The sequence below is a fragment of the Corythoichthys intestinalis genome, chromosome 9 (assembly GCF_030265065.1).
Source record: "Corythoichthys intestinalis isolate RoL2023-P3 chromosome 9, ASM3026506v1, whole genome shotgun sequence".
NCBI lineage: Eukaryota > Metazoa > Chordata > Actinopteri > Syngnathiformes > Syngnathidae > Corythoichthys > Corythoichthys intestinalis.
Window position 1 is genome coordinate 45,245,827 of NC_080403.1, and position 14,880 is coordinate 45,260,706.

At 38.9% G+C, this 14,880-nt stretch overlaps 1 protein-coding gene across 1 annotated transcript; it reads left to right on the forward strand.

Annotated features, from left to right (window-relative positions):
* The first annotated feature begins 67 nt into the window (after positions 1 to 67).
* LOC130922085 (uncharacterized) lies at positions 68 to 14,547 on the forward strand. The gene is made up of 4 exons (XM_057846599.1): positions 68 to 209; positions 12,178 to 12,301; positions 12,385 to 12,708; positions 14,487 to 14,547. The coding sequence occupies exons 1-4, from the start codon at positions 68 to 70 to the stop codon at positions 14,545 to 14,547; spliced, it is 651 nt and encodes a 216-aa protein (XP_057702582.1).
* Positions 14,548 to 14,880: the final 333 nt, after the last annotated feature.

Sequence of the window (14,880 nt, forward strand, 5' to 3'; positions counted from 1 at the left end):
GATGATACATTTCTAAGATTTGCTTACCTGAAGCACAAAGGAAAATCTTTATAGGAAAATTTAAGGAATGCCTAAGCATTGTTACGAAGCGACTACGGCTCACGCCAGCGCTCCCCAATCAACCCATGAGCCCAGTATGTTGCGAGTTGGGACCAGCGCTGTTCGGTTTAGTTTAGGCGACCACTTTAGCATCGCTCTGTTCGCGTCCAGTTTGTAGACGCGGGAGGAGAATCAACATTTTGTTTAAAATGTATATTTTCTTTCAGATCAATCTTGTTTTAATTTATAGACAGAGCCTTGGAGTGCGTAGTCGGACGACACGGTTAAGTGTCCACATGACTGCTGTTCATTGTACAGTTGTGCATTGCATTTGTTAGTGAAGCTAGTGGACTTCTTTTTCAGCACCGACACTTCAGAAATAAACAAATCTAAATGGACTGCTGTTGTGTGATCGTGCAGCAATAAATTGTCATGCTCAACTTTTTTTTAGTGAAGCCAAATAAATAAGACTAGGCCGGGAAGCTGGGGCATTTTCCTAAAATTAATAGCGTGGCAGTTTTATAGCTTCCAGTTAATTTCAAACTTTATTTGACAGCACAAAATTTTGATAACGTATCCTTGCATTAGCACGGAAGAAATTCCAATTCATGCTTGTGAGCGTTATCAGGTAAAGGTGTGTCATCACAATATTGTTTGTTTTTATCGGCCCTAGAAGAATGCACTTCAACACTGGTGTGAATTGGCCATGTGGCCCAGTTTCACGTTGGATACAACTACAAAGACAAACTGACTGGGAGAATTTATGGTCTTGAACACAAATGTTTAATTTTGTGATTCTGATTAATGTCATGCACATTTTTTTTGTTCTGTTAGAAAACTAATAATTTATGGTTCTCAAATATGTGCAAAAAGAATGCTGTCCCTTCAGAATTTAACATATTTGGAGGAGGGTTTTATAATTATTCTGTCAATTACAGCAAGATGAAAAATAATGAAAACTAATGAGTGAAGTTATTGAAATATGCTTTTGATCATAACTGCACGTTTTGTGAGCAAGCCCGTCGACAGAGGGGGCAACCGGGTATGTTGTCTCGGGCCTCAGGGCCATAGAGGCCCCTGAATGACCTTTAATTTTTACTTTACATTCACGTATTGCTTTATTTAAATCGCTGTCTCACACAAAAATACGATCCCAGGCTTCAACTGGGACCGTGTGCTTTGGTCAGATGAGACCAAGATTGAGCTTTTTGGCAACAAACACTCTAAGTGGGTCTGGCATGCCACGAAAGATGCGCATGCTGAAAAGCACCTCATACCCACTGTGAAGTATGGGGGTGGGTCAGTGATGCTGTGGGGCTGTTTCGCTACCAAAGGCCCTGGGAACCTTGTTAGGGTGCATGGCTAGTAGAGCTGAAACGAATACTCGAGCAACTCGAGTAACTCGAGTTTAAAAACTGATCCGAGTAATTTTATTCACCTCGAGTAATCGTTTATTTTGACAGCTCTAAGCATCACGTTTTGCTCGGACTACTTTTAATGCGGGACAACGCGCTGATGTCACGTGCGTAGAGGAAGAAGCAAAAAAAAAAAACTTACTGCAGCAGACAGCCGCTACAAACGACTCCGACGTTGCTAAATACTAGCCCGCTCATGCTACGTTAGTTGCAGGTGGCGTCCAGTGAGTCTCATAGAGATCACATGTATGTTGAACTAGATGCGCAATGACAGACTAGGCCGCGTCTGGGCAGCGTTAGCAAACAGCCGCCATCTTAAAGCAGTAGAGCGCTAAGCGCTAATAAAGAGCGCTAAACGCTAATATACTGTATAAGATTAACGTTACTGTCACTACTAGCTCACCTTACGTTAGCACTGCGGAGGGCTAGGTTTCAATTAATTAAGACCGCTTTCGATGCGTGGCTAACGTGTCTTACATACAGGCTATAACATAACATAGCGTTGTGGAGTGATGAGCATGTCAAATAAAAACTCAACAATGCTAACTATCAATTTTAGCTCAGTAATCATTGCTGGATAAAACACCAAGTAGCACTAGTCCCTGATGTGCTCCAATACAGCCTGTATCATACATTTATTCTGAACAGTGCAAAAACTTAAATCCTATCAGGACTTACAGTTTAGACTAACTTAAAACTTAACTAGAACTTAAAAATGGCTTGACACAAATAGAAATTTAATTGGAAAACGTAGGAAAAAATCCTAACTTTTAAGTGATGTGTGTTATCAAGCGTAAAGGCATTTTTAGGTGTGTTTATATATATATATATATATATATATATATATATATATATATATAAAAATAAGATCTAAAGGTTTTTTGAGTGAAAGCAGTGAATTAGTCATTTTTTAAAATTCTAGTTACATCTGAGATGCAATTGTTGGCTGTTTTCAACAATATACATCAAAAATAAAGACATTGATTGACTGAAAATGATAAAATGTCTTGTTTTCTCATGTATATCTATAATTGCTCTTCACCTAAAAATATATTTGTTTTATCCGATTACTCGATTAATCGATAGAATTTTCAGTCGATTACTCGATTACTAAAATATTCGATAGCTGCAGCCCTAATGGCTAGACATGTGCCGGTTACCGGTTTCACGGTTTACCGTGGTGTGAAAACGTCGCGGTTTCAAAACCACTAAAATTTTCCGTCATACCTTAGTACGGTATTCGCTATTTTTCATGTGCCAAAATGCAGCCGAAGTGGCTTGGTGCGGCACCGCTCACCCCTTCCCGTTTGTTGCCGTGAGTGTCACTAAACAGCCAGCAAACCCAAAAACAAATCCTCCAAACACAAGGCGTACTTTTCTTCAATTTATTGAGCTCTCAAATCGTGGTGAAATATACAAATAAATACATTTAAAACGTACAATTGTATTTTTCCACGTGTGATTAGGTTCAACAGGATAGCAGTAGCACCATTAAAAAGTTCGCCAAAAACAAAACACACATTTTCCTTTCAAATTCAATATACAAACTAACTAAAACTTACAAAGACGAATGTTAGCCTAGGCTAAACTGGGAGAGCAGCTTCTTTTATGTCTCACAGCCGCTGAGTGAGAGAAAAGTTTGAATGAAGGGGGGAAAGAAAAAGAATCGCGTCAAAGATCGCTAATTGAGAGAGGAGGTCTCACTCCTCACTTTTTTTTTTTTTTTTAAGATGAAACCTTTCCTCAACAATTTTTACATTTTAACTAATTTATAAAACTAACTTATACATTTTTAACTAATTTATTAACTTATGAATTCTTTGTTCTTTTTAACACAAAGGCATTGCATCATGTAGACTAGAGTTGACACAGTGTCTGAAAATGGCGAAACTTCACTTGAGCTTCCCCCCTCAAAAAAAAAGTCCTACAGTATATATTTTTAATTTTATTTAGAAGTGTTTTTACTTTTTATAGCAATTATTTTGTTCTTACTCTAATATTGAGCAACTTGAGCTGTGGCTGTGGGTATAGTCTAGGTTCTATTTATTTAAATTTTATATAATATTTGTTATTTTTTGTTAATTTATTTATTTTCACATTATATTCATGTTCCAATTTGCAAATATGTTTTGAAAAAATCCTGTTCAATGGATTAAAAAAATTTTTTTTTAAACCCATACATCTCAAAATTTTGGAGCTATAATTGCAATACCGTGATACCGCGGTATTTTTGCTCACGGTTATCGTACCGTGAAAATCTCATACCGGCACATGCCTATGCATGGCATCATGAATGCTTTGAAATACCAGGACATCAAAATCTGTTGCCCTCTGCCGAAAGCTGAAGATGGGTCATCACTGGGTCTTTCGGCAAGACAATGACCCTAAACATAGGGCCAAATCTACACAGAAATGGTTCACCAGACACAAAATCAAGCTCCTCCCATGGCCATCTCAGTCCCCAAACCTTGTTTTGTTGGCAAAAGGGGGTTATACAAAGTATTAACACCAGGGGTGCTAATAATTGTGACACACATTATTTGATGTCAAATAATTTTTTCTTTATGTGGGAGACTCGCAGGGGCCTGGGGACAAGAGACCATTATAAAGCCACCCCAACCCTGCCACCGGCTTGTCACGACAACATATGCAGTACTTTTAACGCTTTGCAAGCAATGACAGTGTAAATTTTAAAATTATTTAATTTGACATTGGCAGTTAAATTTAACAGACCGTGATGTGATGTGACAATATAAAGAAACAATTTCCACCTATTATCCCATGTGGACTTCAATACAATACAACTGAGAGTGCTATGCCTGCCTGCTAAACAACAAAACAGTATAACTAAACATCCTGTGCCTGGGGTTATCAAGCCCTCAAACAGTGATCCGCCTAGATTTTTTGACAGCAAAGTCATTTATAACATCAGTGAAATCCAGTTTTTGAGCAAGCTCACACTCAATGGAGAGCATCGCGAGGTTGTTAACAGGTTCGTTTGCGCTGTTTCTATAATAGATTCGTATTAGCGTTTGCTATAATACACAGTGGGTTGTAAACCCAAGATAAATCCAGCTGCCGGACCCGAGTCTGTTCAGCCTCGCGCACCTGCTCCCCACAGACTAACATATATCCCTGATCTCCCATCACCTTCTCTCTCCTCGGCTCAACGCGAGCAGCATGTCTTGTCATACCGCAGCTCAATAGGCTACAGGCGGCCGTTGAGAGACATTAATCGGGCTTTGGTCACGGTGATCGCGAATGTAAACCGTTCAGTGTTAGCGGCTGGTGTTCATTTACCCACATACCCGTCCACAGCCAACTGTAGCCGTAATTCTCTGGCTTCTTGTCCCCCTTTTTAAAACTTCATTTTATTCTCGTTCACCTCTTTGATCTTCATCTTTTTTTCCCGTTTCTTTTCTGCGCACCTGATTTACGACGACTCGCCATGATTAGAGTTTATAACAATGACAGATTTTAATTTCCCGCTTCAGGGCACGTGCAGTGGGGCAAATAAGTATTTAGTCAACCACCAATTGTGCAAGTTCTCCTACTTGAAAAGATTAGAGAGGCCTGTAATTGTCAACATGGGTAAACCTCAACCATGAGAGACATAATGTGGAAAAAAAAAACCCAGAAAATCACATTGTTTGATTTTTAAAGAATTTATTTCCAAATTACAGTGGAAAATAAGCATTTGGTCAAACAAGCAAGATATCTGGCTGTTAAAGAGGTCTAACTTCTTCTAACGAGGTCTAACGACCTGTACTATTGGCACCTGTTTTAACTCATTATCGGTATAAAAGACACCTGTCCACAACATCAGTCATCAGTCAGTCACACTCCAAACTCCACTATGGCCAAGACCAAAGAGCTGTCAAAGGACACCAGAGACAAAATTGTAGACCTGCACCAGGCTGGGAAGACTGAATCTGCAATAGGTAAAACGCTTGGTGTAAAGAAATCAACTGTGGGAGCAATTATTAGAAAATGGAAGACATACAAGATCACTGAAAATCTCCCTCGATCTGGGGCTCCATGCAAGATCTCATCCCGTGGCGTCAAAATGATAACGAGAACGGGGAGCAAAAATCCCAGAACCACACGGGGGGACCTAGTGAATGACCTACAGAGAGCTGGGACCACAGTAACAAAGGCTACTATCTGTAACACAATGCGCTGCCAGGGACTCAAATACTGCACTGCCAGACATGTCCCCCTGCTGAAGAAAGTACACGTCCAGGCCCGTCTGCGGTTCGCTAGAGAGCATTTGGATGATCCAGAAGAGGACTGGGAGAATGTGTTATGGTCAGATGAAACCAAAATAGAACTTTTTGGTAGAAACACAGGTTCTCGTGTTTGCAGGAGAAAGAATACTGAATTGCATCTGAAGAACACCATACCCACTGTGAAGCATGGGGGTGGAAACATCATGCTTTGGGGCTGTTTTTCTGCAAAGGGACCAGGACGACTGATCTGTGTAAAGGAAAGAATGAATGGGGCCATGTATCGAGAGATTTTGAGTGAAAATCTCCTTCCATCAGCAAGGGGCATTGAAGATGAGACGTGGCTGGGTCTTTCAGCATGACAATGATCACAAACACACAGTCAGAGCAACAAAGGAGTGGCTTCGTAATAAGCATTTCAAGGTCCTGGAGTGGCCTAGCCAGTCTCCAGATCTCAACCCCATAGAAAATCTGTGGAGGGAGTTGAAAGTCCGTGTTGCCCAACGACAGCCCCAAAACATTACTGCTCTAAAGGAGATCTGCATGGAGGAATGGGCCAAAATACCAGCAAAAGTGTGTGAAAAGCTTGTGAAGAGTTACAGAAAACGTTTGGCCTTGGTTATTGCCAACAAAGGGCACATAACAAAGTATTGAGATGAACTTTTGGTATTGAGCAAATACTTATTTTCCACCATGATTTGCAAATAAATTCTTTAAAAATCAAACAATGTGATTTTCTGTTTTTTTTTTTCCACATTCTGTCTCTCATGGTTGAGGTTTACCCATGTTGACAATTACAGGCCTCTCTAATATTTTCAAGTGGGAGAACTTGCACAATTAGTGGTTGACTAAATACTTATTTGCCCCACTGTACGTAGTGTAGCCTCGAGTTTGCCAGAGCGGGGTCAAACCATTCTCTGCTAAGACAGAAGGGGGCGTTGTGCAAAAAAAAAGGATATATTTAATATGTTAAAGTTTTTAAGTATATATCGAGTAGAACAAAATATTTAATCAGACAATTTAAATAAAAAAGAAATATGTAGGGCTGTAAAACGATTAAAATTTTTTATCGAGTTAATTACAGCTTAAAAATTAATTAATCGTAATTAATCGCAATTCAAACCATCTATAAAATATGCCATATTTTTCTGTAAATTATTGTTGGAATGAAAAGATAAGACACAAGACGGATATATACATTCAACATACGGTACATAAGTACTGTATTTGTTTATGATAACAATAAATCAACAAGATGGCATTAACATTATTAATATTCTCTTAAAGCGATCCATGGATAGAAAAACTTGTAGTTCTTAAAAGATAAATGTTAGTACAAGTTATAGAAATTTTATATTAAAACCCCTCTTAATGTTTTCGTTTTATTAAAATTTGTAAAATTTTCAATCAAAAAATAAACTAGTAGCTCGACATTGTTGATGTCATTACACCATGCTCACTCCCCAAACCCATAAAATCATTTGGACCCAAGCGCCAGCAGAGGGCCCCAAACAACAAAAACAAGTAACAAATAACAAGCGGACATTACACTGCTGTCATTTTAATCTGAGCGGGGCATGTGCGTTAATTGCGTCAAATATTTTAACGTGATTAATTTAAAAAATTAATTACCGCCCGTTAACGCGATAATTTTGACAGCCCTAGAAATATGTGAATGTAAAATGTCGACGGGCTTGCTAGTGATAAACCTATTTAAAGAGTTATAATTTGGTTTTTAAGAGCCACATGATTGGCCATATATGAATGGCAATGAAAGGGTTCATTAAAAAAAATTTTTTTTGTTTATGTAGTACCAAAAAATGGTATCAAGTATTTTTTTTGAGTATCAAAATCGAGTTGAAAACTTTAGTAGTGAGTATGGTGCACGACAAACAGTGACGTCAAATTAAAACGAAAGCAATGAAGCGTGTCGGAAGGGTGAACAGATATTTACAACCGCTGCAAGCCTTTGATCTGCACTTTGCATGTGAGCAAGTCAGCTGTGCGAGAGCTGGTGTACAAAGTCCATGTTTCCTTCAAATCAAGGGTGTAGGTTTGGTCTCAACATTGCAAGGGACGATATGGCACTACCTGCATGTACACTATTTGCTGGGGACGGGACATTCATAATGATCAATGCAAAATATATATGTATTGATTTTTACTAACTTTTATGTGTATTGGTTCAGTCTACATTGTTCAATTAAAACCTTTGTTTTCAAAAACTATTAAAGAAACATTTTGAAAACGTCCACACAAAAAAATGTCCGGATTTTAAGAGCAAATTTAAATACAAAATAAATACAAGCTTGTTAATCATCTCTTAACGATCCAGAAAATTAAACAAAAAAATAAACATTTGTCTTGAGATCACTCAACTTTGTCTAAATAAACAAATTAAATAAGGGTGAAAAAACTTCTTTGTCAGGCAATAACAAAAATAAATAAAAATGGAACTGTCCTTTAGGTAAAACACTACTGCTTTTGTCCAGAAGCACAGCCAAACTCACACGCTCTCTTAAACAATCGACACGTAAATTAGAAAGACATTGGCGCCGTTCCAACACAGAGCACACCCTCTCTGCCTGGAAACACAGCTTAGTGACATATAAGCAGGCCTTGCGTACGGCTAAAACCAGATATTACTCATCCTTAATAGAGGAAAACAAAAATAATCCTAGGTTTCTGTTCAGCACTGTAGCAAGGCTGACAAACAGTCACACCTCAATAGAACCTTATATCCCAACCACCCTTAGCTGTGATGACTTCCTAAAAATTTTTAACAATAAAATCGCAACTATTAGAAATAAAATAAATGAATCACTTCCAGTTATTAGGTCTGATAAAGTGCAGACAAAGAATTCGGAATCTCCTATAAAACCCTCTAAAATATTAAATAACTTTACCACTGTAGACCAAATTGATGTAATTTCAATTATAATGTCCTCCAAACCATCAACGTGCCTCCTCGACCCAATCCCAACCAAACTTTTTAAAGAGACCCTGCCTCTAACTATTGACACTATCTTAAATATAATAAATACCTCATTAGTTACTGGCTACGTGCCGCAGTCCTTTAAATATGCAGTTATTAAACCGCTCTTGAAAAAACCTACTCTTGATCCTGATATTTTGGCCAATTATAGACCTATTTCTAACTTACCATTTCTCTCCAAAGTCCTTGAAAGAGTGGTAATTAAACAGCTCTGTCAGCACCTTCATGACAATAGTTTATTTGAACAGTTCCAGTCTGGCTTTCGAGCTCATCATAGCACTGAAACCGCATTAGTTAAAGTAACTAATGACTTGTTACTTGCCGCTGACGTTGGATTAGTCTCAATCCTGGTTCTGCTGGACCTGAGCGCAGCCTTTGACACAATCGACCATAATATCTTATTGCAGAGATTAGAATGTGACATAGGCATTAGAGGAGCAGCCCTATGCTGGTTTAAATCATATTTATCTAATAGGTACCAGTTTGTCAATGTAAACCAGCAATCATCATCGTACTCTAGAGTTAGTTATGGTGTGCCGCAAGGATCTGTCCTCGGGCCCATCTTGTTTACGCTGTATATGCTTCCTCTAGGTAATATCATCAGAAAACATAGCATTAACTTTCACTGTTACGCTGACGACACACAACTGTATTTATCAATTAAACCTGAGCAGGTCAGGCAAGTAGAAAAACTAAGCGCCTGCGTCCGAGATATAAATACCTGGATGAGCACTAACTATCTTCTACTTAACCCTGAAAAGACAGAAGTCCTTATAATAGGCCCGAAAAGTGCTAGAGACTCTTTATCTGCCCAGATAGTCACTCTGGACAATGTAAGTGTAGCCTCCAGCGCCACAGTTAAAAACCTAGGAGTTTTATTTGACCCTGACTTATCGTTTAAAGCACACATTAAACAAACCTGTAGAACGGCTTTCTTTCACCTGCGCAACATTGCCAAAATTAGAAATATTTTATCTAAAAGCGATGCAGAAAAATTAATTCACGCGTTCGTTACATCAAGATTGGATTACTGTAACTCCCTACTTGCAGCTTGTCCTAAAAACTCTCTAAAAGGTCTTCAGCTAGTCCAAAACGCAGCAGCAAGACTTTTAACAGGAACCAATAGAAGAGAGCACATCACCCCTGTGCTCCAGGCACTTCACTGGCTTCCAGTCGAGTTTAGAATTAAATTTAAAATACTCCTTCTTACATTTAAGACCATTAATGGGTTGGGGCCATCTTATCTCACCGATGCTCTCGTTCCATACCGCCCCAACAGAACACTCCGATCTCAGAATGCAGGTCTACTGGTAGTTCCCAGGGTTTATAAAAGTACTGTCGGAGCTAGAGCCTTTAGCCACCAAGCCCCTGTTTTATGGAATCAGCTTCCAGCTAGTATTAAAGAAGCCGAGACAGTCTGCACATTTAAGATTAGATTAAAAACGTTCCTATTCGACAAAGCTTATGGTTAGGCTAGTTGAAGTCGGAGTAGACTCACAGTTTAGTTTAAGCTGCACTAGAAGCTATAATGCTGGGGGCAGTACAGCCGCTGAGTTCTATCTCCTTTTCTTACTCTACCTACCACTTGTCTTACTTTATTTCTATTTTCCAATGTTAATATCTAGTTGTCTAGTCTCTTCATCACTAGTCACCCGGTGTCCCCTTTCCCCCCTCCCCTCTGGGGAGGGGCTATTTTTCAGCTGCAGCCTCCTGACTGTCCGGACCCCTGGCTGGATTGACGTCCTCGCTGCTACCCCCGTCTCATCTGACCAGAGGGACCTCTTCTTGCTCCTTTACTCCACTGTATTTTTACGGACTACAATTTCGCTTGCTAATTCCCATTAGCCGTTCTGGGGTTCCTGTCTATCCGTCCTGGGAGTGGATCTCTCCTGACTGTGGTACTCCCCAAGGTTTCTCATTTTTCTCCCAATTGACTCTGGAGTTTTTGGAGTTTTTCCTTGCCGGCATGGAGGGTCTTAAGGATAGGGGATACCCAGGACTTGAACTGTATCTATTCATCTTTGTTGCTTCATTTCTAATTGTGTATCATATTGCCTCTGTAAAGCCCTTTGAGACCTCTGTTGTGATTGAGGGCTATACAAATTGAATTGAATTGAATTGAATTGAACTCAACCAAAAAAAAAAAAAAAAAAAAAAAAAAAAAAAAGGAATCTCCTGTGGACTGCTTTAATACCACATATAAAAAAAAAAGAATAATAAAAAAATTGGAAAAAAAAAAAGTAAAATTGGGGAGAAGGGTTCACTACATTTTTCACAGTTGATTTAATGTTAATGGTAGAAAACACATACAGGAGGACCCTTCTCTCTAAGCAGCTTCCTACCTGAGTTTTGCAGGTTAACAAGTTCAAACAGTTTAATGTTATGCTAACTCTGACGCAGCTCTGATTCAGTAGCAAAATTAGTGGTGTGTTCCCCACTTCCACAACATTGATGTCTTTTTACATTTCTTACGGTGGAGCAAGTTCAAACAGTTTAAGGTTATGCTAACCCTGATGCAGTTCAGACATTCAGTAGCAAAATAAGTGGTGTGTTCCCCACTTCCACAACATTGATGTCTTTTTAGATTTCTTACGGCGGAGCAAGTTCAAACAGTTTAATGTTATGCTAACTCTGATACTGGTCAGACATTCAGTTGCAAAATTAGTGGTGTGTTTCCCGCTTCCACATCATTGATGTCTTTTTACATTTCTTACGGTGGCTGCTACTGCCTGGAAAAAAAAACTTGTAATATCCCTGATATCTAATGTGTGTGTGTTTGTTGAAGGGGGGGTCAAGTCATCAGCCTATCAAATAAGCGTTTAGAAGGAAATGGTCTGGCATTTTCAGCAAGTGAAAAGAGGTACATGCAAGTCTGAACATAATGATAATAATTCACTTAATAATTGTGGGCTCAATTACAACAATTAAAACATATGGGAAGACAATCTAAATGACATATGGCCGAAGTCATTGTATAACGCATATAAGGTTGCTTAAAAGTTGGTGGGGACAATTTGAGCATCCTGTAAAGTTGGTAGTGTTTTGTCCCTACCGTCAATATGCAAACATAAGCCCTTGCTTAAAATCAAAATGTTTTAAATCCTTACAGTTCTGATTCAATTTGATCTGTTTCGATATTTAACAGAAACGAGGGTACACGATATTTTCACGATATGAGATCACTAAATTGTGCCATTCTTATAAATTTTGTGGATACTGAGCTGGGTCAAACTACTTACTAACTGAATGGATGATATTTACCAGGTTGCGTTTCTTGAAGGAAAATTGTGTGTGTACATAAATTGCACCATTTTAGTTAATTTAGTTAATTTGTTAAATGATAATTATTATTATGGTAATATAACGCAACGTAATGAAAAAGTAATGTAAGCACATGTAAGTAAAGCTTGCTGATTAGATAAAGTATGAGGATGGTTTTTATTTTCACTCTTTGTGCTGGCTGAATAGAATTCTTTGAGTGACTTTTTTTTTTTTGCTGAAGAGAATTCCCTGGAAGAGCGCTCACGTCACCTGAGGCAAGGGGGCACGTCTTTAAAAGTTACTTGTGACACAGCAGCACTCAGAACACACCTCAGCCAGTTCAGCAATAACATGGACAACACCAGGTAAGTTCCAAAGTCTCTCTCATATCCCATGTGTGTGTTTTAAGAAATAAGTGTATTAACTTATAATTGTCATGTTTCCCAAGCAGCATGTGGCCAAATGAAGATTTAGAGTGTGTGGTGTGCTGTTACGAGTACTCACGCAATCAGCGAATCCCTCGCCTGCTACACTGCGGTCACACCTTCTGCGCACCTTGTCTCCACAAACTGGCCAACGTGGACGGCGTGATCCGGACCGTCTGCTGCCCTCTCTGCCGCTGGATCACCTGCACGCGGGCCAGCCTGACCCTGCCCGGGGCCTTGCGGGTCAACACCGAGATCTGGGATCAGATGGCAGAGGGAGAGCAAAGGAAGAACATGAAGGAACACTCAGTGGAGAACATGAATAAGCAGCTCACCAGACCAATGTTGTAAGTAGAACATCACTTTGAAGACATTAAAGCATTTATTCCCTTGTTTTTTGGTTTAAGGTCCAGTACTACTTTGGGATTTTATAATCTCACATGCATAGTTTGAATCAAGGGCGTAGGTTTGCATAGGGACGGAAGGGACATAACACTACCAACTTTTCAGGATGCCCAAATTGTCCCCACCGACTTTTAAGCAACTTTAATTGCATTATATAATGACTTCAGTTATATAGGTAATTTAGATTGTCTACCCATATGTTGTAAGGATAGAAATGACCCTACCATTATTACGTAAATTACAGTACTTTCATTAAGTTCAGACTTTTCACTTGCTGAATCTGCCAGTCCATTTTTTTCCCCTCAAACGCATGTTTGATTGACTGATGACTCCCCCGCCCCCTTCGAAGACGAGGGATATTAAAATGTTTTTTTTCCCCGCCAGCAGTAGCCACTGTAAGAAATGTAAAAAGACATCAATGTTGTGAAGGTGGGGAACACACCACTAATTTTGCTACTGAAAGTCCGACCTGCATCAGAGTTAACGTGACATTAATCTGTGTGAATTTCTCGAACACGAGGAGGAAAGCTGTTTTGCGAGAAATATCCTCCTGTATGTTTTCTACTGTTAACGTTAAAAGAAGTGACCGAAAATCAGAGCCGGCCCAGCCTATACGCAGACTATGCAGCTGCTTAGGGCCCCTTACCACTAGGGGGCCCCCAATCTGGCAATTGTTTAATTCATATTCTATTTTGTTTGCTTTATTTGACTTTTGTGAGTTTTGATACTTAATTTCAAGCTTAAAAGATAAAAGTTCTTCCTTAACTTCTTTCTTTACCTCTTTTAGAAAAAGATTTGGCGCAATCTACTGTAAGTACTAACAATCATTTCGGGTGAGAAGTTTGAAGTATGCAGTGCAACTAAATCTGATTAATATACAAAATATGGACGTATGGGTTGGATTGCATGTATGGGTTTCACAGTACACTGTGACGAAATGGTGTGCCAAAAATATGGGCCCCTTGGCATTATTTTGCTTAGGGCCCCCAAATGGCCTGGGTCGGACCTGCCGAAAATCAATAGGAAATGACGCAAAATTGCCCAGTAACCCAAAATAAACAGGATGTGACCCGTAAATGCCCTAAAATCAACAGGAAGTGACCGAAAATTGAGAGGAAGTGAACCGTAAATGCCCCAAAAGGAAAAGGAAATGGCTGAAAACCAACAGAAAATGACTTGAAAAGCCCCGAAATTAACTCATTGGCTACCACAGACGGCCATAGATGTCCAATCGTTGAAGAGGGTGGGATGGCGGTGATAAATTCATTCCAATTCGCAGCTAGTGTGAAAGTTCGTATAAGCCAATACAGATTTATTTTGCATTAAATATTTAGCTAATATTTAGTTCGGTTCATATTGGTGAGAAACCCTGACCCCCACTCAATCTTTCTGGTCTTATTAATGTCGCGTCCCCAGCAAAAACTGTACATGCAGGTTATGCTGTTATATCATCCCTAGCAATATTGAGACCAAACCTATGCCCTTGGTTTGACTTCTTGTGAGTATAAATATAATACAGTGGTTGAAGGCAGTCCTGAACAAAAAACACCAACATAATTTGACTAATAGTTCCACTTGTGTGCTGAAGTGTCTTTTCAGTTTAAAACCCGCATTCTACTACATACTGTAGACCTCAAGCTGGATATCAAGGAATAAATGCTCAAACGGCTTACCATTTTATCATAATACTATAATAACGTAATGGTTTGTTCCTCCTCAGCTTGGATTCAAATCATGCTGTTCTCAAGTCAACACTCCAACAAATGTTCACGGTGCATTAGCAACGCTTGCAAGCCTTCTGAGACTTATGTTGTCCTCTGATTTTCCATTTTGTTTCATGTGTTTATATATTGTACGTATTTATAGATATTTTTCTTTTTTGTAAACAGACTTTAAGGAGCTAAAAAATATAGATTTGGACTGTGAAGTGTTTATACATATATATATATATATATATATATACTGTATACATGTATGTTTGATGTTTCAGCATTATGCCTTTGTCTACCTACATTTATTGATTTCTTTTCCAGTTCATGAAACTGTATTTTCCTTAATGGTACTTGAATAAAATATTATTACTGTGTCTATATCTCCACTTATTAATTTATTTA

Excerpts from the sequence above, each read along its gene's own strand:
- LOC130922085 (XM_057846599.1), top strand. The coding sequence starts at position 68 with ATGCCTAAGCATTGTTACGAAGCGACTACGGCTCACGCCAGCGCTCCC. Across the intron at positions 210-12,177 it reads CATCGCTCTGTTCGCGTCCA|AGAATTCCCTGGAAGAGCGC; the intron begins GTTTGTAGACGC and ends TTTTTGCTGAAG. Across the intron at positions 12,709-14,486 it reads CAGCTCACCAGACCAATGTT|CTTGGATTCAAATCATGCTG; the intron begins GTAAGTAGAACA and ends GTTCCTCCTCAG.